The sequence below is a fragment of the Heptranchias perlo genome, chromosome 27 (genome assembly GCF_035084215.1).
Source record: "Heptranchias perlo isolate sHepPer1 chromosome 27, sHepPer1.hap1, whole genome shotgun sequence".
NCBI lineage: Eukaryota > Metazoa > Chordata > Chondrichthyes > Hexanchiformes > Hexanchidae > Heptranchias > Heptranchias perlo.
This window is the reverse complement of record NC_090351.1, coordinates 40,567,510-40,591,457: the sequence shown is the minus strand read 5'-3', so window position 1 is coordinate 40,591,457 and position 23,948 is coordinate 40,567,510. Positions and strand designations below refer to the sequence as shown.

Genomic DNA, 23,948 nt, shown 5'->3' with positions numbered 1-23,948 from the left:
AACAGATGGGAGGGCGAATGTTTCATTCCGTTCCTACTGTCTTCATTCTAGTTCAAGAAGAAGGCTCACCATCATCGTCTCAAGGGGCAACTAGGGATGTGCAATAAATGCCAGCCTTTCCAGCAATGCCCACATCCCGAGAAAAATTCCCTGCCCTTCAGCCATGGCTCAGTGGGTATCACTCTTGCCTCTGAGTCAGAAGGTCGTGGGTTTGAGTCCCACTCCAGAGACTTGAGCACATAATCCAGGCTGATACTCCCAGTGCAGTACCGAGGGAATGTTAAACTGTCAGAAGTGCCGTCATTCAGGTGAGACGTTAAACCAAGGCCCCCTCTGCCTCTCAGGTAGAAGTAAAAGATCTCATGGCACTATTTTAAAGAAGACCAGGGGGGTTCTCCCTGGTTTCCTGACCCAATATTTATCCCTCAACCAACATCAATAAAAGAAAACCAAATTATCTGGTCATAATCACATTGCTGTTTGTAGGATCTTGCTGTGCGCAAATTGGCTGCAGCATTTTGCTACATTACAACAGCGACCACACTTCAAAAGTACTTCATTGCTTGTAAAGCGCATTGGGACGTCCTGAGGTCGTGAAAGGCGCTATATAAATGCAAGTTTTTCTTTTTTTGTTTTTTTCATTGGTTGCATCAGTGGGTTATTCCCGACTGTATCCCGGGGTGCTGAGGATAATTGCACCTCCCCAATGCCGTCCTGGTGGGTGGGAGTGACATTGAAGGAAGTAAAAAAGTGTTAATAAAATGTAAAAATATTTAACCAACAGCAAAGTTCAAGCGGTTGAAGATGGTGGCTCACCACCACCTTCTCAAGGGTGATTAGGGGTGGGCAATAAGTGCCGGCCCTGCCAGCGACGCCCACATTCCATGAATGTATTAAAAAAACGTGTCGGGGGGCTGGTCGTGTTTTCTTTGCTCGCAGTTGGTTAATTGTTGCCCCACTGACCAAGTTTGGACTGTCTCCATAAAGATGGATTCATCAGGGCTGACTCCCTGCATATAATTCAACTGTCGCCCTCTTTCACAACTAGATTTGTGCCTACGCAGCTTGAATTCAGTCTGTAACTACCAAGTATATCATCTTCCGGACATAGTTAATCAGTTATTGAAATTGTATTTAAATCGCACAGGAGGTGCTGGGGGCGAGGGAATTTTCCGAGCGCAAATAGATTCACGAGCATATGTTTCACTCCCATTAAAATTAGTGAAAGCAGTGGGATTGGAAATGTGTTTTATTTTCTGCTTGACTTGTTTCCTCATTGTTTTAACTCTTTGAAAGCTGCGTCCTCTCCAGGCATTCATTCCATTTTAGTCTTCTTGCTGGTGCAGAGCTGTGTTTAGATTTGAGCAGTTGCTTATTAATCTGGGGTGGGGGGCTTTCTATCCACCACCTGTTCCTCCTGCAACTCTCCCTTCTCTTTTCATTATGGTGAGCTATGTCAATGCTGAGCAGGCCCAGCAGATCTCTCTCATCATGAAGGGCCGTTCCACATGCGCAATTACGATCTCCTAGCCTCCTGCCTGAAGATGGCAATTGCATGTCTCTACTTTGCCAGTAAAGCCCAGCCTCACAGTTTCTCCTACTGGAGAGAGAGAAAGCACGAGAGAAATATGGAGAGAGGGCTATCACAGTATTCATAGTTCTAGCAAAAGCCCTCAAGTAAAAGGAAAGATTTTCATTTATAGAGCACCTTAGCACATCTCTTAGAATCATCTTAAAGTTCTTCACATACGAGTTGCTTTCATGTCTAGTGGCTTGCCATGTAGACATAAAGCAGTGGCAAGATCCTACTTATAGGAATAAGGTGAATGACCAGTTAACAACATGGATTTATACAGCGCCTTTAACGTAGTAAAACGTCCCAAGGCACTTCACAGGAGTGATTATCAAACATAATTTGACACCGAGCCACATAACGAGATATTAGGACAGATGACCAAAAGCTTGGTCAAAGAGGTAGGTTTTAAGGAGCATCTTAAAAGGAGGAGAGGGGGCGAGGTTTAGGGAGGGAATTCCAGAGCTTAGGGCCTAGGCAGCTGAAGGCACGGCCGCCAACAGAGCGGCAAAGGAAATCGGGGATGTACTAGTATCCAGAATTGGAGGATTGCAAAGATCTTGGAGAGTTGTAGGGCTGGAGGAGGTTATAGAGATAGGGAGGGGCGAGGCCATGGAGAGATTAAAATGAGACCACGTATTTATTGGTGGTGTTGGTTGCAGGAGGAATGTTGGCCAGGACACTATGGTCCATGGGACTTTTAAGTCCAACTGAAACAGCAGAACAGATAGACAGGGTCTCGCCTTAACATTTCATCTAAAGGACGACACTTCTGACAAGGCAGCAATCCCTCCGTACTGCACCAAGTGCCAGCCTAGATCACGTGCTGATGTGGGGAAAAGATGAGATGAAGACAACAAAATAGATTACCCCCCATATTTATACTGCACTGAAGCAGTATTGGCTCTATTTTCACATCAATGCAATCAAATGGTAGAGTTGGAGGAAAGCAGGGCTCCAGGCACAGGCATTCACTGCTCTGCTCATTAGCCTCCCCAACACCAGCAGCAGGTCTACATCCTTTATCTCACTACATACAAGGATTGAATAGGTTTGCCTTTAAATACTATAGCTGAGAATGTCCAGTAGGTGAGAACAATAGCCCAACCTCAGGCCTAGCTCTGATAGTTTCCAATGTAGAGCACCAATCAAAAATGCAAAGCAAACTTTTTTTTTGCAATGCCTAAGTGCCCAAATTCATCGAGTACATGAAATAAAGGTTCAACATTTACAGAATAAAGACTTACCTTTATTGATTTTCACATCAAGCAGTGTTCCATGGGGCACTTTCCAGGGCTAGGGACAAGCAGGAGGGAGAAAAGGAAATTGAAGGGTTAGGAACCACATGGTTGAAAGGAAAGATTTTTAAGGGGGGGATTTTGAAAGCAGTAAGCAAGAGGGCAGAGCAGAAGAATTTAGGGAGAGTTTTTCAGAGGGCAGGGGAGTAGTGACTGAAAGAGTGACCGTCACTGGTGGAGTGGAGGGGGGGAGAAGAGAGAGAGGCTGAGGAATAACCCAGTGTCTGAGGAGCAGAAAGGACATGCAGTGACACACAGCTGGAGGAGGTTGCTGAGAAAGGGCAGAGTGAATCAATTTGAAGGGGAGGACAAAACGATGGGATTGCCAAAACGTCAAACATGTGGCCTTTATATAAGTTGATAAATAAGTCATTAATGAGTTAACAATATGCTAATAGTTAGATGAAATCAGGTGGGAGGAGGCTAGTGTGGCATAGACCGCTTAGGCTGAATGGCCTGTTTCAGTGCTGTAGATTCTACGTAACTCTAAAACCACTGTTTGAAGAAACTAAGGTTTCTCATAAAAAGTGCAGCTGTAGGGAAGACAAAGTGGAAATGTATAGGGAGAACAAAGGCAAGATTCCCACCATGGATTGTGTAAAATGTGAAGCAGTCAAGGAATATCAAGAGTGTCTAAGCTCTTTGTCTTGATCAGCTGCTAAGGTGCATATTATGGAGCCTTGGAGGGCCCAGTATAAAGTTAATGTCTATGCTTTTATTAATATGCAACTATGTCAAATTACTGATATTAACAGATCCTGGAGTTGTGATTTAGGATTTATTCACCAATGAGGCACTGGTGCTAAGAATAGCCCTTTCCAGATTTCCAGACCCATGAAATTCAAACAACAAACCAAAGAAAAAAAGAAAAAAAACTCCCCACTCTTCAGACAAAGCCATGGGATTGTTAATGGGCGCTGGAACAGGCAGATGAGACTTCGGTTTAATCTTTCATCCCAAGAATGGCATTGTGAAAAATGAAGCATTTTTGTCTCACATGTAGCATGGTGTTGGGTTTTTAAAATTCTGTCACAGTACATAAGGAATTAAAAACCAGCTTAACTCAATACATCATTAGTTGGACCAAGTGGCTCAATTTAAATACAAGCATGCGACTTGTTTCAAGACGTCTTTGATTGAAGAGACGGTTATTGTTTGCAGGAGTACTTCTTAGCCCACACTTTACAAATCAATGTGTTTGATATGAAGCCATCAAAACAAGGTTGCAACCTTTGCATCTGTCGTTAGTTCTTCAGTATGAATGAATCATGCAGCAGTAGCCGTAATACCTAGCAAAAACAAAGGTCCCAAATGAAGAAAGGTATGGGTGCCTAATGACTATAGTTATGAATTCAAGTCCCATTATGGCAAGTTGTGAAACTGAAATCAATAAATCTGGTCATTTGTGCTGGTGCCAAAAACATGACCATGAAAGCTGCTGTACTGTCATAAAAACCCACTGGTTCATGGGGGAGGAGGGGGAGAAAGAGGAGGGAGGGAAAATTGAACGAGTAAAATAAACAATATTTGAGCTTTGGAGTACAAAAAGGTTTTACTGAAAGTACAGTACTAATACAAAAAAGGTTCAAGTATAAAATGCTACTATTCCCATAGAATGAGTTGAACTGCAGGCAAACTAGGAAAAGACTTATAGCTTAGAGGGCAGGTGACTGCAGTAGAACATTAGATTTTTTTTTTTAAAAACACACAATAGAAATCTGAAATAAAAGGCACAAAATGTATCAGCATCAGGAAAAAAGACAGGTTAATGTTTCTGGTGGAGACTTTTCATCAGAACTGTTTTCTATTGAAAGGTCTCCACCTAACAGTTAACCTGCTCACTCTCTTCAGATATTGGTGGACCTGCTGTACATTTGCTGAGTTTAATCACAGTAGAACATCAGTGCACAATCCTTCTGAACTGGAAGAAATAAGTTATCCCTGCAGTGGGAAACCAGTGTCATTACAAAACAATTCTTAATGTATAAGAATTGACCATTTTCATCCAACACTTCAATATGGAATTTTATATATATAGTTCACACATTGTGTATTATAACTTCTTTGCAATATGCTACAAGAATGTTATGAAGGAGTTTAATGCCCTCTTGTAAAAGTGGAAGCTCTCCCTGAGATTCAAGTCATTTGTCTAATCAAGCGATTAACAGGATGGGATGCATTAAAAAAAAACACAATTCACCCTTACCTATAAGTGCATTCTGTGTACTTTTCAATCTAGTACAGCTTTGTAACTGTCTCCAGTACCCATTATTATATATTTAGTACCCCCACAAAAAAGTAAGTGCAGAAAAAAATGAAATTGCCTGTGACCAGAGTACACAGATACCACAACGGACCAGCATTACTCATGTGGGACCCTGGGTTCGAATACACCAGACAACTAGGAAAATAAAAGCACACGTATAGTCACACCAAATAAATAGATTACAGCACCAAACCCCCCTCCTTTCACTGCCACCGTATAAGCTCCCCTAACAATTCACTCTCACTCCCCCTCACTGCAATTCTACCCCCTCACTGCAATTCAATGCAAAAATCCTGACCCAAAGATAAAATGTAATACCATTTACTTCTTTTTTCAGAAAGGTCAATAAAAGAAACCAGTCAGCATGCTGCAAGACAGAATTCACCTGCACATTACTGCCTGTTTCAGGTGCAGGGTCACTTTTGTGTAAAGTACAACTCTGTGTAACATTGCACTTTGTTTGGTTGAAGTGGGCTACCAGACATTTGACAAGTGCCAATCTCTGAATCTAGAGGGTTTTCCTGCACGCAATATCTCCCCATCTCTCCTGGAGGTGTCAACTGAACTGGGTTCAGTTCCAAAATCACAGCTATTCTCCTATCGCCACTCTTAATGCGTGTGTCCAGGCAGGTAGTGCCAACAGGATATTTTACTAGGAGGGGGAAGACAGCAATCCCAATTCTGTACCCCTTGTCCATTTGCACACATGCACTTGGCAGTGCTGGGCAACAATCAGGAGCAGGAACCTTGGCTGATTTCCCCCCCAATGTGCTGTGGGCACTAATAGCATCCCTACAAATGGGATGGTTCAGCATCATCAGATTCAAATCATCAAACCTGGGGCCTTCTGGTCCATGTAGCTCTCAGGTTATTATCCTTGTGCAAAATTCCTTGGCATATTCGTTCGCGCTGTTGAATAGATCCTGATAAAAAGCATTCAGGCTTTTAAATTTTAATCAAATTTCCCAAAATTAAATAGAAAGGTACTTTGATCCTGAGGAACATTCAGCAAGTTGTCACTGCTTTGCTCCTCCAGCTCACTGTGGCTGTGAGGGCAGGAGTGCGCTTGTCATGCACAGAAACTCACAAAGGTGCTGAGGTCAGCCAAATTGGCATTACAATGCAAAACCCAAGAGTGTGCATCTATTTTCCTAATGTATTTGGTGACTGTCCTCACAGCTGGGGAGCTTGTACACATGCCAGAAAGCTTTGGAGAAACTCTAAGGCAAAGCAAGGTCCAAATAAAGCAAATTGTTTTGACAACAAAACTCTCAGATATAGAGCTCTGTAAAAGACTGGAAAATCTGTGTGATTGGCAACCATGCAAATAAGGTATGACCTTGGTCGTTTCAAACAAACCAGAAGTCCCTTTCTTATACTCAGATGGTAGAAAATACCAAACATACATACAAACAGCATTTATTTATGTGGCAGTGAAGGTTTCTCCTCTCCTGAAGGAATTAACTCCCAGATGTGTGACAGCTCCACATGGACCAGCCACACTCTGGCACCTTGCACAAGTGGCCATTTTTCACCTGTGAGTCTGAGCAGGGAGCGCTGACTGGCTACTTGACCATACAGAATGTCCAAAACACACACGCACTTACTTCCTAGCAGACATTACTGGCTGTGGTCAGAAGCAAGAACCTTGGCGGATTTTGTTCCCTTCTCGGCCCACAAGGAGGTTGAGGAGAATTGTAGCAGCCAACTGCTACCTCAGCTGAGATCAACCAACTCACAGACTGAGAACATAGCATGGGACATTCTGGTCTTTATGACTCAGTACCCACAGGTCATGCATTATTTTTTGATAAAACATTATGCCGTGACCACCAATTGCACTATTTAGCACCCCACCTTTAGCCATGAGGGTTGTGACAATAGACATTTTTCCCATCAAAAATCTCAAAGTATTTGCTTAGTGGGACCATGTCCACTGAAGCAAGGTACTGAATTTTGCTGCACTCTGACCTTTCATTACATACATCCATCCTACCCAGAGACAGTTATGTGCAACTTTTCTATTTGTGCAAATAAAGCTAAAGAACCATTGCTTTGAAGAGATTTTCCAGTTTGAGCCCCTGTCAATAGTTCAGAGAGGCTCATTACCATTACTGCAGTGTTGTCTAATCCATTCACCGTGAGCCACATGTGGTTAATCGCATTTCTGATAAGTAAATAAAAAATGAGTAATAGACACCGTCGTTAGGCATGCGATCCCAATACTCAGTCACACGGCAAATGCATGTATACTTTAACCTTTTTGAGCATTTGTTGGTGATGGTAAGACGCAAAGCAGAGTGTGCCAGTGTTTTTTAAATCATTGAGTGCTTTAACTTCCTTGGTTACTGCTTATTGGTTATCTGCTAAAATGGTATGCGACACGGGTGAAAAACACCAGACTTCAGCACCATGGGAACACCAGAAACATTATATGGAGAGGAGGACTGTCACGTGGTCAGCTCGAGCAATCGGAATAACCGCTCCAGGCCAGAAGAAAGCAAGCCCAACTAATAACAAGTAGCTCCAACAGGGTACATCATGGCAAAGGGCAAGCAGCATCCATGGAACACATTCTGGACAGAGAGCAGGGAACGAGTCTGGATGGCGAGCAGAGCCAGGCCTGACAGGGGCGAGTCTGGTGTGTCTCGTTGTGTGAATCAACATTCTCAGCAATCACTCTGATGAAGTCAAATTGCCACTCACAACTGCTGAATAAAAACCTAGAAGCTGCACTAAGATGTGGCATGTCTGATAAATTCAAGCCAAAAATCCAAACTTTGGTGCATAGAAAGACTGTATTGTTTGTAAGATGTTTTCAACTAAAATTAGTGCATGTGGCTAAAACAGTGTCGCTGTAGCCCTGCCTATGGCTAGTCAGAGATCTGGGAATGGGGGCAGCCATGGAACACATTTAGAACACACTTCGTTTCCTTTGGCAGAATGTCCTAATATACAAATATTTAGCCACAATTAAGATCATTTGCCCAGGTTCACATTTGTGTCTTCCATTGAAAATATAAAATGCAAGTGCAGCAGGGTCTGAGCAAAGCAGAACCATCATTCAGAATGGAGTTTTGCTCATCACCAGCTCTCTTTCAGTAGTAACTCCGATTTAGGCATTAGCCGCAACAAATACAGCCAGTTCTATGAAGAATCCAGTAATATTATCCCCAAGGAAATTGCTCTTCAAATAAATGTGAGTTCCTGTTTGGCTGCCCTATTGAAACAAGTTTTTTTATCTTTGGCTTCTTTGAGTGCAAATAGGCTGCCTGCCAAAAAAACAGCTTTCACATCAGATTGGACAGTTGGAAAAAGAATTTGGAGAAGAGGCAGAGAGCTTCCCAACCCCAATGTTACACCACGTGCAGCCAATGCAACTTCTTTACTTGTAAGTCACGTCCCTTGTGAGATGTTATCTGTGCAAAGCCTGCCCAGTACGAGGACAAACCAATGCTAACGTTCAACTATGGGCAAAAGGCTCCACTGGCATCCAACACACGTGTCTAGAAAGCTGCAAAGCACCAAAACTGGCAACTGCTCATCAATCCTGCCTGGTGGCCACTTGTCAATGTTCAGGGTATGTACGTTCACATCCTTCCCTGGTGAAGAGCTTCAAGCAAATTGGCTCCAGTCCACAAGTTGGAGTTAACTCGTACGGCAGATGCTGAAGTGTTTAGAAACTTTGAAATGATGACAAAGTACATTTGTATAAAAAAAAAGCAAAGCACAAAATTAGAAGTTCTTGATTCCTCTGCTCCATCATCTAATACACTCCTCTTCAGATAGGTTATATACATCCTCTTCAGTATCTGGTAAATTCCCCCACAGAAGCAGATCAACACCTGAAATCAAACAACTTCCACTGTCAGTATTCGCACTCATTTTCTCCTTAATACTTACTGCCATATGCAAGGTGGAAAAAAAATTAGCCCAAATGATGAGAGGATCCCTAACTTCACTGCCTACATGTTGCTCATCTGTCACCACTGTGCTCACCATCCTCCATTGAGCCACCATTTCAATGCACTGACTTCAAAATCCTTGTCTAGAAATTCCTCCTAGTTCTGGCTCCTCCGGCCCCCAGCCCTCCGTCCCTGCTCGCACTCTTTGCTCTTCCTCCTTTGGTCTACTGTGTGCTCCCCTGTCCTCTATTAGTGGCAACGCCTTTAGCCATCTTGCCCCCACATCATGGAGCTCACCCTCCACCTTGTAACATCCGTTAATTCAAAATCTTCCCCAAGCAAAAGCAACAGCTTTTATTAAAAAATGGTTTCATTTGAATTACTGGATAATTCATTTTTTGAAGTAAAAAAGGATTTTGATTCAAAAGGAGTAGATTGCACTCGAGTTGAAATCTTGTAAAAGTGTGTTTTAAAAAAAATTGTTTCTCAATCTACTCTGTTGAAATGAATTGGAGCTGGCCTCCAAGACAAGACCCATATGTTACAGGTCTTTAAATCCACCTGGAATGCATCTAGATTTAAAAAGCAAATTTATTAAAACTGGGAAGTTTTGCAAGATTCAGTTCATTTTGTTTTGCTCCAAACAAGCCTGGTCTTCCTTTTAGATCACCCTCAAATTTGTGCACACACACAAAACAAATTACAGCAGGTTCATAGCTTTTATTGTATCAGATTAAAAACCCTCTCCCTCTCTTCCCCGTCCACAACTGTGTCTCTCGTCTCCTAATTCAATGCCTCAACTGCGTATAAAAGTTGTGTGTTTTTCCAAGTGCTCTACTCCTCCCTCTGACTGAAGATGTTGATTCATGCTGGGATACTGTTTCATCAGTAATGACAGCCATAAGGTGCAATTCTTCATCCAGGAGTGTGGTGGACAGACACTTGACTGTGGAGGGTATTAAAACCAAGCTTGCTCCTGTCCAAACTAGATATCTTCGTGTGCACTTTCCAGCAGGGGTCACTGGATAGTAATCAGGAGTGGGACCAATGATGATTTTTTTTCTATTAGCTCAGAGGCCAATTATAATGCCCGTAGAGCTCTCAGCTGAAAGCAGCCAACAGCACAGACAGCAGATTGAATATGGGGTCCCCCTGATGTGTATGGCTCAGTACCATATCATATGGTGCACTAACCCACTAAGCCATTGGGGAATGATGTAAATTTGCCCCATAAAATATTTTAAAACTACGGTGAAAATATCAAACCAATCACCCTAGTCTTGAACTAGTTATGTAGGTTGGATTGAATCAAGGAGATAAATGCTAATGTTTAAATCCAAAGAGCAATTGTGACTACCTATTTTAAATAGTGAGCCCAATCTGGTATTCAGCAGTTTTTTTTTAGGTCCCCCATGCCATACACCAGCCCCTGGTGGCCAAATGACCTGTTCTCTACCCAGTGACAGTCTATAACCAGCAGGCCAGGTGGGCAGCAGCAGTTGCCCGGAGTAGTCACCCACCCATTTCCAGTTCCTTTGGAAGCCTGAGATTAGGTCTTGTCTGCATGGACAGCCAGGAATCCATTACTCCATGCAGCATACTGGCACAAGAATTAGAAAGATGTTGTGATATAATCAAATTTTTGTATTAATGTAAATAACTACAAGAGATTTTGTGAATGAGGGTTCATGTAGGTCTCAGTAATCTGATGTTATACCATTAGGAGCAATCATCCTTAAAACAGATGGATCTTCAAGATTACCAGAGCAGGTGTTGTTACATGTAGTAAAATGCAATGCGCAAAAATTTAAATGTCTGCAATAACATTTGAGTTCAAGGACAACATCTACAAAACAATCTTTCACGCTTCAATAATAACTGGGCTATCAGCTCCCTGCATGTGTACAGCTCTAGCTGTCTGGACAATGGAAGCACTATACTGCAGTTTTCCACACTCAGCTTGATAATGTGCTTACCAGAGGAATCCAGCCTGTTGACAGCATAGATCACCTGGCTGTGAAACATCCAGAAATGGCCATTGTTGCAGGAAAGCAAACACGGTTTGCATGGGACAACCACATGGTAGCCAACAGCATTACCACTGAAAACAAGAGAGAAAGTGATGATTGTGCACAATCTGCTTTCACAGCTGTTATAACAGAATTCTCTCCAAACCACAACCCTACCCATTTCCCTCACAGGAAACTCAGTCATGAAATTCTTACGCTACAGCATATTGAAAATCAATGCATAACATACATTTATTATATATTTAAAGTGGAACATTTGACCAGAATACTGATAAGTACACACATCAACAACTTACATTTATATAGTGCTTTTAACATAGTAAAACATCCCAAGGCCCTTTCTCACGAGCGTTATCAAACAAAATTTGACACACAGCCACATAAGGAGATATTAGGACAGGTGACCAAAAGCTTGGTCAAAGAGGTCGGTTTTAAGGAGCGTCTTAAAAGGAGGAGAGAGAGGTAGATGCGCAGAGGTTTAAGGAGGGAATTCCAGAGCTTAGGGCCGAGGTAGCTGAAGGCACAGTCGCCAATGGTGGAGCAATTAAAATTGGGGATCTGCAAGAGGCGAGAATTGGAGGAGCGCAGAGATCTCTGAGGGTTGTAGGGCTGGAGGAGGTTACAGAGATAGGGAGGGGCGAGGCCACGGAGGGATTTGAAAACAAGGATAAGAATTTTAAAATTGAGGCGTTCCCGCACCGGGAGCCAATGTAGGTCAGCGAGCACAGGGATGATGTGAGAACAGAAATTGCAAGTTAGGATACGGGCACTAGAATTTTGGATGAGCTCAACTTTATGGAGGGTGGAAAATAGGAGGCCAGCCAGGAGAGTACATCAGTACTAAGGAAAGCTGTAAACTGAGCTTCAAAAGTCCTCAAGGACTAGTGGCCCAGATGGTAACAGCACTGCCTGGTATAGTACTAAGCCACACAGGCCAGAAGGTTGCAGGTTCAATCCCAAGTCTATGCTGAGTTAGCCGAGGTTTCACTTCCTGATCAAATTACTCCTGCTAGCTTGTGTGGACATCATCTGAGATCAGGATAAGGCTGAGCTGTCCTGCTTTCCATGGCTGAGGTACTAGAGCATGGCTAGCACCTGTGGAAACATACCCCCAGTAAGGAATCAGCATCCTTAAAAGAACAGAGGATGAAAGTGGACAGCATCATTTTCTCCCCAAAAATTAGAACTTAAGATCTCATACCCACCTCTAACAACTTGCATCTATATAGAATCTTCAACATAGAAACCATCCCAAGATGCTTTACAATAGATAAAGGAATCGATGCCTGAAGGAGGCTGAAAGGTTGATTTAAAAGATGAATTTTATAGGCGGAGAAAGAAGTGGATAGCTGCTGGGGTTCATTAACGATATTCAAATAGGGTCAGGAAGCTGAATGCTCTGCCATCTATGGTAGTGTGGGGGGGGGGGGCGGGGAAGGGGGTTAAAGAGAAGGAGGATGGTCAGAAAGCACAAAAGGGATGAGGCAACACCATAGGGAAATTTGAAGCTGATGACGACAAGGGGATTTTAAATTCAACACTTTGGGGTACAGAGCGCTAATGTGTCATAAGAACATAAGAACATAAGAAATTGGAGCAGGAGTAGGCCAATCGGCCCCTCGAGCCTGCTCCGCCATTCAATAAGATCATGGCTGATCTGATCCCAACCACAAATCTAAAGAACACAAGAAGTCGGAGCAGGACCCGGCCACATAGCCCCTGGGCCCTCTCCGCCACCCACAGGGCATTGACCGATCCGAACTCACCTTCATGTCCAATTTCCTGCCCACTCCCCGTAACCCCTAATTCCCTTTACTTCTAGGAAACTGTCTATTTCTGTTTTAAATTTATTTAATGATGTAGCTTCCACAGCTTCCTGGGGCAGCAAATTCCACAGACCTACCACCCTCTGAGTGAAGAAGTTTCTCCTCATCTCAGTTTTGAAAGAGCAGCCCCTTATTCTAAGATTATGCCCCCTAGTTCTAGTTTCACCCATCTTTGGGAACATCCTTACTGCATCCACCCGATCAAGACCCTTCACAATCTTATATGTTTCAATAAGATCGCCTCTCATTCTTCTGAACTCCAATGAGTAGAGTCCCAATCTACTCAACCTCTCCTCATATGTCCGCCCCCTCATCCCCGGGATTAACCGAGTGAACCTTCTTTGTACTGCCTCGAGAGCAAGTATGTCTTTTCTTAAGTATGGACACCAAAACTGTATGCAGTATTCCAGGTGCGGTCTCACCAATACCTTATATAACTGCAGCAATACCTCCTTGTTTTTATATTCTATCCCCCTAGCAATAAAAGCCAACATTCCGTTGGCTTTCTTGATCACCTGCTGCACCTGCATACCAACTTTTTGATTTTCTTGCACTAGGACCCCCAGATCCCTTTGTACTGCAGTACTTTCCAGTCTCTCGCCATTAAGAAAATAACTTGCTCTCTGATTTTTCCTGCCAAAGTGCATAACCTCACATTTTCCAATATTATATTGCATCTGCCAAATCTCCGCCCACTCACCCAGCCTGTCTATATCCCCTTGCAGGTTTTTTATGTCCTCCTCACTCTCTACTTTCCCTCCCATCTTTGTATCATCTGCAAATTTTGATATGTTGCACTCGGTCCCCTCCTCCAAATCGTTAATATAGATTGTAAAGAGTTGGGGACCCAGCACCGACCCCTGTGGAACACCACTGGTTACTGGTTGCCAGTCTGAAAATGAACCATTTATCCCAACTCTCTGCTTCCTGTTCGATAACCAATCCTCCACCCATGCCAGATTACCCCCAATCCCGTGATTTTTTATCTTAAGTAATAATCTTTTATGTGGCACCTTGTCGAATGCCTTCTGGAAGTCTAAATACACTACGTCCACTGGTTCCCCTTTATCCACCCTATACGTTATATCCTCGAAGAACTCAAGCAAATTTGTCAGACATGACTTCCCCTTCATAAAGCCATGCTGACTTTGTCCTATTAAATTATGCTTATCTAAATGTTCCGTTACTGTCTCCTTAATAATAGACTCCAAAATTTTACCCACCACAGATGTTAAGCTAACTGGCCTATAATTTCCAGCCTTCTGCCTACTACCCTTTTTAAATAACGGTGTTACATTAGCAGTTTTCCAATCTGCCGGGACCTCTCCTGAGTCCAGGGAATTTTGGAAAACTATCACCAAAGCATCCACAATCCCTACTGCCACTTCCCTCAAGACCCTAGGATGGAAGCCATTAGGTCCAGGGGATTTATCCGCCTTGAGTCCCATTATTTTACTGAGTACCATCTCCTGAGTGATTTTAATCGTATTTAGCTCCTCCCCCCCCCCCGAGAGTCCCCTGTTTGTCCAGTGTTGGGATATTCTTAGTGTCCTCTACTGTAAAGACTGAAACAAAATATTTGTTCAGCATTTTTGCCATCTCCATGTTTCCCACCATTAATTTCCCGGTCTCATCCTCTAAGGGACCTATGTTTGCCTTAGCCACCCTTTTTCTTTTTATATAACTATAGAAACTATTGCTATCTGTTTTTATATTTTTTGCTAATTTCTTTTCATAATCTAACTTCCCTTTCTTAATCAATCCTTTAGTTACTTTTTGCTGTCTTTTGAAGAATTCCCAATCTTCTATCCTCCCACTAAGTTTGGCTACCTTATATGTCCTTGTTTTTAGTCGGATACTATCCTTGATTTCTTTACTTAGCCACGGATGGCTGTCATTTCTTTTACACCCTTTTTTCCTCAGTGGAATATATTTATTTTGAAAGTTGTAAAATAACTCCCTAAATGAACACCACTGCTCATGTACCGTCTTACCCTTTAATCTATTTTCCCAGTCCACTTTAATCAATTCCGCTCTCATACCATCATAGTCTCCTTTATTCAAGCTCAGTACGCTTGTTTGAGAATCAACCTTCTCACCCTCTAATTGGATATGGAATTCAACCATGTTGTGGTCGCTCGTTCCAAGGGGATCCTTAACTAGGACATTATTAATTAATCCTGACTCATTACACAGGACCAGGTCCAAGGTTGCCTGCCCCCTTGTAGGATCAGTTACATACTGCTCAAGAAATCCATCCCTGATGCACTCAATGAACTCGTCCTCAAGGCTGCTCTGCCCAATTTGATTTGTCCAGTTAATATGATAATTAAAATCCCCCATAATTATGGCTGTTCCCTTATTACATGCCCCGACTATCTCCTGATTAATACTTCTTCCAGCAGAGTTGCAACTATTAGGAGGCCTATATACTACGCCCACTAATGTTTTTTTTCCCTTATTATTCCTTATCTCCACCCAAACTGTTTCATTATCTTGATGCTTTGTCCCAATATCATTTCTCTGTATTACAGTGATTCCTTCCTTTATTAACATAGCCACCCCACCTCCCCTTCCTTCCTGCCTGTCCTTCCTGATTGTTAAATACCCTGGCATATTTAATTCCCAGTCGTTGTCACCCTGCAGCCATGTTTCTGTAATGGCCACAAGATCATACCCATACGTAGTTATTTGTGCCGTTAACTCGTCCATTTTATTACGAATGCTACGTGCATTCAGATAAAGAACTTTCAAATCTGTTTTGTGACGCTTAGTTCCTGCTTTTTCCTTTTTTAACACTTTACCTATTACTCCATACCTTCTGTCCCTTCCTGTTACGCTTTCCTCTCTCTCCCTGCTCAGGTTCCCAACCCCCTGCCACTTTAGTGTCAGTGAGAACAAGGGCAACAGGACTGTGAGCAGCTGAGTTTGGACAAGTTGGAATTAAGAAGCATGGAGAACATGGGAGAAATCTAGTCTAGATAAGGGTTTCAGTGGTTGTGGGACTGAGGTGGGATGGAAGTAAGCAGTCTTGGTGATGGATAGGATGTGGGATCAAAAAAAATAAAATCACTCCTTGGTCTTGTGGGATCTTGCTGTGTGGAAAATGGTCACCACATTTGCCTACATAAATCACTGCACTTCAAAGTAATTCACTGTATCAGACATTAAAGACCAGATAAACACAAGTTTTTCCTTTCTTTACTTTATCATAATTAAATTAACTAAAAGCATCCTAGCACGAACTTATTGTTCACTTCCCATTATTCTGGATTTCAAAGAGAGTTGATGTAATTTCTGGAATTAAGAAATGTAAACGGTAAACATGTAAAGTAGGTCATTAATGTGACTAACAAAGAGGTATTTTTTATATATAGATTATTTATGGAAGCTATAAGCAGCATGTTCATCAAGTCAAAAACCAGCATTTAAAAACAGAATCAATACTGAGTGAATGGGTTGGTTAAAGGGAGACAACAGTCAACTGGATATACACACACACAAACCACACTTTGCAAACAGGAAATTATTTGGGAAGAAGCAAGCGAGAGTGCACCAGCAAGCAAAAGATATAACTAGTTTAGTGGTTATGGTACTAGCCTAGCAACCCAAAGGATTGACATACTTCCTGAGGTGGGGCACCCAAAACTGGACGCAATATTTTAACTGCAGTCTGGCCAATGATTTGTGTTGGTTTAGCGTTACTTCTTTGCTTTTGTACTCTATGCCCCTATTTACAAAATCTTAGATCACAGATGTTTTTGAAGTATAGTCACTGTTATGCAACCAATTTACTCACAGCAAGATCCCACAAATAGTAAATGAATGACTAGATGTGTTGGTTGAGAGAGGAATGTTGGCTAGGTCACCATTTGTAGTTCCTACTCTTTTTCCAATAGTGCCTGGGTTTTTTATGCCCACCCGGGCAGCAGACAGGACCTTGGTTTAACATCTTGTTTGAAAGACGGCATCTCCGACAGTGCAGCACTGCCTCAGTACTGCACTGGAGTGTCAAACCAGACTATGTGCTGAAGTCTGTGGTGAGGTTTGAACCCACGATCTTCTGACAGAGGCGAGAGTGCTACCACTGAGTCAAGTTGGCACCTAAAGAATGTTAAAGAAAATAGGGGGCGGGGGGTGGAATTGATAGATCTTAGTTGGACAAGGGTATTAAAGGATACGGAACCAGGGCGGGTAGATGGAGTTAAGATACAGATCAGCCATGATCTAATTGAATGGAGGAACAGGTTTGAGGGACTGAATGGCCCACTCCTATTCCTAAAAAACTGGAAGAATTACTTTGGCAGCAGTTGGGATCAATTCAGTTATTCTTGTTACAAGACAAAGCAGCATCCAAACATTCATTCTTCCGTGGCCATTCATTTACGACTTCAAATTACAGCCGAGAACAGACTTACCATTTTAAACATGCAATGTCCTTTATTTTACATTTGCAGCTTTCCGTGGAGTAGCAATTTCCAACAAAGTCCACGGCCCTGTAATTTAGAACAAGTCAGCGTGAAGTAACAGCTGCAATCTCCATCATTCAGTGGGACGTGCCCAACCAGAATAATTGGCCCTACAACATGTCTATAGTCTGTCACACCAGTATTCACACCAATATAAGAGCCAAAGCAGTGCTACAACCTCAGCTTTGAATTACTTTCTGTAGATAATCTCAGCCAGGGCAACAGTACAAATGCCCTTATTGACTTAGTCTGCAGGGCTCCTGCTCGCCATCCACCAACCTTTGCTGTGGTATTTACTTGTGTCGACAGTGGGTCTGAACAGCTGTGATACCCTCCAAGATCAAATAACCTTATACTCACTTCTAGGCTCATGCAAAGAATATCCAATTGGGAGGGGTGCCAGAGGGTTGCAGATGCCAACAGAACCATACCCAGCAAGGAGAGGAAATTGGAAATAATTTGCATTTTGGCAATAGTACAAAACCTCTACATGGGATTTCCGGGTCTAAGGATTCTCAGTATCTTGCTGTCAGGCAAGTCGTGATCAGGGAGTCAAACAAAGAATCAGGGCCATAAACTGATGTTCTGCTTCATGTTGAGCCAGGCTGATTTAGTCCCACATTGAGTGGTACATTCATCACTAAGCCATCAGGTGCACCCTATATAAATTCCAAAACCAGTTCTGATCAAGTAAGTTGGCACAAAACACAAGAAAATGTGTCATTACATAGAATTTACAGCACAGGAACAGGCCATTCAGCCCAACTGGTCTATGCCAGTGTTAATGTTCCACACAAGCCGCCTTCCACCCTACTTCATCTACCTTATCTGCATATCCTTCTATTCCTTTCTCCCTTATGTGTTTATCTAGCTTCCCCTCAAAAGGCATCAATGCTATTCACCTCAATGTGATAGCAAGTTCCACATTCTAAGTGCTCTCTGGGCGTAGAAGTTAAAAGTCATTAAAACACAAGAACTACAAATCGCCTAACACAATAGTGTGCAGAGCGAGCAGAGTCATGGTCTGGTCCTTACCTTGTTGGGGGGATATCAGTGGAATAAAGCTCCACGTCCGTGTCAGCGAGCAGGACTGCCTTCATGCCTCGGGCACACAGCACATTATCACAGAACTTGCAGCACAGCAATGCAACCAGCTTATTCTTAAATGTCAGAGTTGACATCTCCGACTTCTGTTATTGAACTTGATAGCTACTAAACTTACTCATAAAAAAATCACTTTTAAATCTGCCTCTTTGATTTGTCGCAGTGAATAAATGACCAGTGTGTGAAATACAGACCTCCAATTACTAAACCTGATCAATAAAATATCCTTTATGACTTGTATAAAGCAAATATGATCACCAAATGGATTCACGGTTACCGTCACCAGCAGAACGAGTTGAATCTTGAAACACCCACTATTTCTTGCTATTTAGCTCACTTTATTTTCGCACAATCTCACTTCTCCAACATTAAACTATCCTCCCTATTAAAAAAAAGTCAGTTAACTTTCCTTCCCCAGCTGTTTCACACAGACAGCATCTCACTTGGCCTGCTCTCCATATCCAAATGTGTCCCTTCAGGATTATTGTGCGCTGTTCTCTCAGAAAACATCACTCTCAGTCCCAGCTGTATTTCTTGCTCTGACCATTAGTACGCATGTTTGACAGCCTCCCTACCCTTCTGTGCCTGCCCAGATCCCTCTAGCAAGAGCTCTCGCTGCCTCTCTGTGTCAGTGCACAATAGTTATACCTCCAACCCCCTCTGTGCGTAGTGTCACTGCCTGAAACTGTATTATAATCAGTATCTGTCCAGCACTCCCCTGTATACCAGCAACTGTATTTTCCTCCCTGTATACTATTATCCCCTCTATTTGTTCTCGTCTCCCTCAGTAACTGTCTCTCTCTCTCTCTCAGTGCTTCTATTCTGTCTCTATCTGGGTATGTGGCTTGGCATATCTTATAGTCCGCTATCACTCTCTGCCTTAGTGTGCATTAATATGCTTGACTGCCCCACCCCTGTTTCCCAGGATCTGTCTCCCTCAGGATTTGTGTATATGTTCTCTCTCTCTCTGTGTGACCTGCCCTTCAGCCTGTGTACTTCTTTCTCTCTGCATCTCAATATATACCATCCATCTCCCTCGGGCTACCTGCATTCGTATCACTCACTCAGTGCAGTGTGTGTGTGTGCCTTTTTCTCTGGCTGGTTATATCTCTCAACATGTTCCATCCATTTCTACATCTATCTGTCCTTCTCTCTCACTTACGTTCTTTTCTCTAACTTACATACTCTATCTCTCCCCTTCAGCCTCAGTTCGTCCCTAGCTCAGTGTCTGTCATATATACCACCTATCTGTCCCTCATCTCTCACTATGTACTATGTGTGCACGGACTCGATGGGCTGAATGGCTTCCTTCCGTGTTGTAACCTTTCTATGTGTGCATCTCAGTATCTGTCAGTCTCTATTATATCTCCCTTAGGTCTCTATCTCAGTATCCTTCAGTGTACACCATCTACCTATCCCTCCGTCTCAGGCTTTATGGCATCTATGTGTCTCTCTTTCACTAATACACTTTCTCTCTCTCTCTCTCTCTATACACTGACCAACTGTCGGTATACTCTATCACTATATGCCTGTCTATGTGTTTCTCTCTCAGTATACACTGACTGTCACTGTCTCTGCCCCTCTATCTCTTGGTATGCCGTGACTTTAACCCTCTCTCTCTCGGTATACTCTCACTTTAACCCCCTCTCTCTCTCGGTATACACTCACTTTAACCCCCTCTCTCTCGGTATACTCTCACTTTAACCCTCTCTCTCGGTATACTCTCACTTTAACCCCCTCTCTCTCTCGGTATACTCTCACTTTAACCCTCTCTCTCTCTCTCGGTATACTCTCACTTTAACCCTCTCTCTCTCGGTATACACTCACTTTAACCCCCTCTCTCTCTCGGTATACACTCACTTTAACCCCCTCTCTCTCTCGGTATACTCTCACTTTAACCCTCTCTCTCTCGGTACACTCTCACTTTAACCCTCTCTCTCTCGGTATACACTCACTTTAACCCCCTCTCTCTCGGTACACTCTCACTTTAACCCTCTCTCTCTCGGTACACTCTCACTTTAACCCTCTCTCTCTCGGTATACACTCACTTTAACCCCCTCTCTCTCGGTACACTCTCACTTTAACCCTCTCTCTCTCGGTATACTCTTACTTTAACCCCCCTCTCTCTCGGTACACTCTCACTTTAACCCCCTCTCTCTCGGTACACTCTCACTTTAACCCTCTCTCTCTCGGTACACTCTCACTTTAACCCTCTCTCTCTCGGTACACTCTCACTTTAACCCCCCTCTCTCTCGGTACACTCTCACTTTAACCCCCTCTCTCTCGGTACACTCTCACTTTAACCCCCCTCTCTCTCGGTACACTCTCACTTTAACCCTCTCTCTCTCGGTACACTCTCACTTTAACCCTCTCTCTCTCGGTACACTCTCACTTTAACCCCCCTCTCTCTCGGTACACTCTCACTTTAACCCCCTCTCTCTCGGTACACTCTCACTTTAACCCTCTCTCTCTGGGTACACTCTCACTTTAACCCTCTCTCTCTCGGTACACTCTCACTTTAACCCTCTCTCTCGGTACACTCTCACTTTAACCCTCTCTCTCTCGGTACACTCTCACTTTAACCCTCTCTCTCGGTACACTCTCACTTTAACCCTCTCTCTCGGTACACTCTCACTTTAACCCTCTCTCTCGGTACACTCTCACTTTAACCCCCCTCTCTCTCGGTACACTCTCACTTTAACCCTCTCTCTCTCGGTACACTCTCACTTTAACCCTCTCTCTCTCGGTACACTCTCACTTTAACCCCCCTCTCTCTCGGTACACTCTCACTTTAACCCCCTCTCTCTCGGTACACTCTCACTTTAACCCTCTCTCTCTGGGTACACTCTCACTTTAACCCTCTCTCTCTCGGTACACTCTCACTTTAACCCTCTCTCTCGGTACACTCTCACTTTAACCCTCTCTCTCTCGGTACACTCTCACTTTAACCCTCTCTCTCGGTACACTCTCACTTTAACCCTCTCTCTCGGTACACTCTCACTTTAACCCTCTCTCTCGGTACACTCTCACTTTAACCCTCTCTCTCTCGGTACACTCTCACTTTAACCCTCTCTCGCTCGCTCGCTCTCGGCCCCGCCCCCTCACTGACAGTTGGCTCCGGAACGTTCACCAACATTCAAATTCGCGAGCTCGCTTCCCATTGGCTGGCGGGCCGTGGCGCCACTGGTTCGCGCGGCGGCTTTTTAAAAATAACGATCTAACGGAAAACATTTTTAAGTTTAAAGTTTTCACTGCCGTTACCGTGCAGCCGCCGCCGGTTAAACGGCACGGGGTGAGACTCGGCCATCAGCATTATGGGAATTGTAGTTTAAACCGCAGAGTGTGAGTAAAACTACAATAATTCCAACAAATGCCCACCGTCAGGGGCTGGAAACTTTTTTATTGTTCTCTATTCATTATATTCTTGAGATAAACTTTTTAAATTTCATGTTAATTTGAATAGTGAAATCTTTATGGCCAGATTTATCAATCAACCGCAATGACGCCAATGAAATAGATGAATGGCTCGCCATGCTGTCAATCATAAAACAGACCCGAACGCGTATGGCTAATCCTGCCGTCAATCATATTGTCCACGCCCAAAAGTCATCTCATTTGTTGAGAGGCGCACCTGCTCCACTTTGATTGGTGCGCAGGATGCAGAGGCGTGATTTCATGGTTTATTTTGCTTTACCCCTCCCTCCTGGCGAGGAGAGCGAGAGAGGACAAGAGCGGCGACTATGGCCGCAGGGTCAAGGGATGGTTAGTCTACGTTTGACTCAGTTGCGCCTCCATACCGACAATTTTGGAACTGCAACTAATTTTATTTGCCGCAGAATTTACAAACTACCTAAAAACTACAAAATTGAAAGGTTGCTTTAGAATTTATGCAGGTAGAGCAAGATAAAGTTGGCCGGTAGAGTAGCGGAACACAATGAATTACCAACATGCGACACCATGGGTGGGGGATGTAGAGCCTTCCCTACTAGGTTCTTATTTTTGGACAAAATTTTCTTTGAGCTTAGCGTAATGGGTGTTTCTATTCTTGGGATATGGATGATGCGGCAAGACGGCATTTATTGCCCATTCTGAGTTAATAAGAACATAAGAAATAAGAGCAGGAGCAGGCCATACGGCTCTTGAGCCTGCTCCGCCATTCATTAAGATCATGGCTGATCTTCGACCTCAACTCCACTTTCCTGCTCTATCCCCATATCTTTTGATTCCTTTAGTGTCCAAAAATCTATCTCTCAGTTTTTAATATACTCAATGACTGAGCATCCACAACTCTCTGGGATAGAGAATTTCAAAGATTTACAACCCTCTGAATGAAGACGTTTTTCCTCATCTTGGTCCTAAATGGCCGACCCCTTATCTTGAGACTGTGACCCCTAGATCTAGACTCTCCAGGCAGAGGAAACAGCCTCTCAGCATCTACCCTGTCAAGCCCCTCTAAGAATTTTATACGTTTCAATGAGATCACCTCTCATTCTTCTAAACTCCAGAGAATATTAGGCCCATTCTACCCAATCTTTCCTCATAGGACATCCCTCTCATCCCAGGAATTAATCTAGTGAACCTTCGTTGCACCCCCTCTAAGGCAAGTATATCCTTCCTTAGGTAAGGAGACCAAAACTGTACACAGTGCTCCAGATGTGGTCTCACAAGAGCCCGATATAATTGCCTTGAGAAGTTGTTGGGCCATCTTCTTGAACTATTGTAGTCCTTGTGGTGATGGTGCTCCCATAATGGTGATAGATAGGAAATTCCAGGATATTGACCCAGTCATGGTGAAGGAACAGCGATATACATCCAAATCAGGATGGTAGACATAGAAAAGATATTTCCATTTGTGGGGGAAACCAGAACTAAGGGGCATAAATATAAGATAATCACTAACAAATCCAATAGGAAATTCAGGAGAAACGTCTTCACCCAGAAAGTGGTTGGAATGTGGAACTCGCTACCACAAGGAGTAGTTGAGGCGACTAGCATAGATGCATTTAAGGGGAAGCTAGATATACACATGAGGGAGAAGGGAATAGAAGAATATGCTGATAGGGTGAGATGAAAAAGGGTGGGAGGAGGCTCACGTGGAGCATAAACACCGGCATAGACCAGTTGGGCCAAATGGCCTGTTTCTCTGTTATATATTCTTTGTAATTCTTTGTGTGTGACTTGGAGGCAAACTTGGAGGTGATGATGTTCCCACAACATTACTGCTCTTGTTTGTTTTGGTGGTAGAGGTCATAGGGGAAGGAGGTGCTGTTGTAGTAACCTTGATGAGTTGCTATAGTGTATCCTGTACATCATACATCCCACTGCACCAGTGCTGGAGGGAGTGGATATTGAGTCCAGTGGCACGGGCACCGATTAAGCAAACTGCTCTGTCCTAGATGTTGTTAAGCTTCTTGAGTATTCTTACAGATACACCTATCCAGAGTACCATCACGCTCCTGACTTGAATTTTGTAGAAG

The 23,948-nt window shown here is 43.3% G+C and overlaps 1 protein-coding gene across 2 annotated transcripts; it reads right to left on the bottom strand.

Annotated features, from left to right (window-relative positions):
• Positions 1 to 3,718: 3,718 nt before the first annotated feature.
• On the bottom strand, positions 3,719 to 20,407 carry fam72a (family with sequence similarity 72 member A). Of its 2 annotated transcripts, none has more exons than XM_068007746.1 (4): positions 18,403 to 20,407; positions 17,317 to 17,394; positions 11,019 to 11,143; positions 3,719 to 4,160 (listed from the first exon to the last, which is right to left on the bottom strand). In XM_068007746.1, exons 1-4 carry the CDS (start codon positions 18,546 to 18,548, stop codon positions 4,138 to 4,140), a joined length of 372 nt encoding a protein of 123 aa, XP_067863847.1. In that variant the 5' UTR covers positions 18,549 to 20,407; the 3' UTR covers positions 3,719 to 4,137. The 2 variants fall into 2 exon arrangements, with proteins under 2 accessions (XP_067863847.1, XP_067863845.1); XM_068007744.1 differs by lacking the exon at positions 3,719 to 4,160 and adding an exon at positions 4,375 to 8,982.
• Between the last annotated feature and the right edge of the window lie 3,541 nt (positions 20,408 to 23,948).

Excerpts from the sequence above, each read along its gene's own strand:
- fam72a (XM_068007744.1), bottom strand. The coding sequence starts at position 18,548 with ATGTCAACTCTGACATTTAAGAATAAGCTGGTTGCATTGCTGTGCTGC. Across the intron at positions 11,144-17,316 it reads GACATTGCATGTTTAAAATG|TGGTAATGCTGTTGGCTACC; the intron begins GTAAGTCTGTTC and ends TCTTGTTTTCAG. Across the intron at positions 8,983-11,018 it reads CAACAGGCTGGATTCCTCTG|GTGTTGATCTGCTTCTGTGG; the intron begins GTAAGCACATTA and ends GTTTGATTTCAG.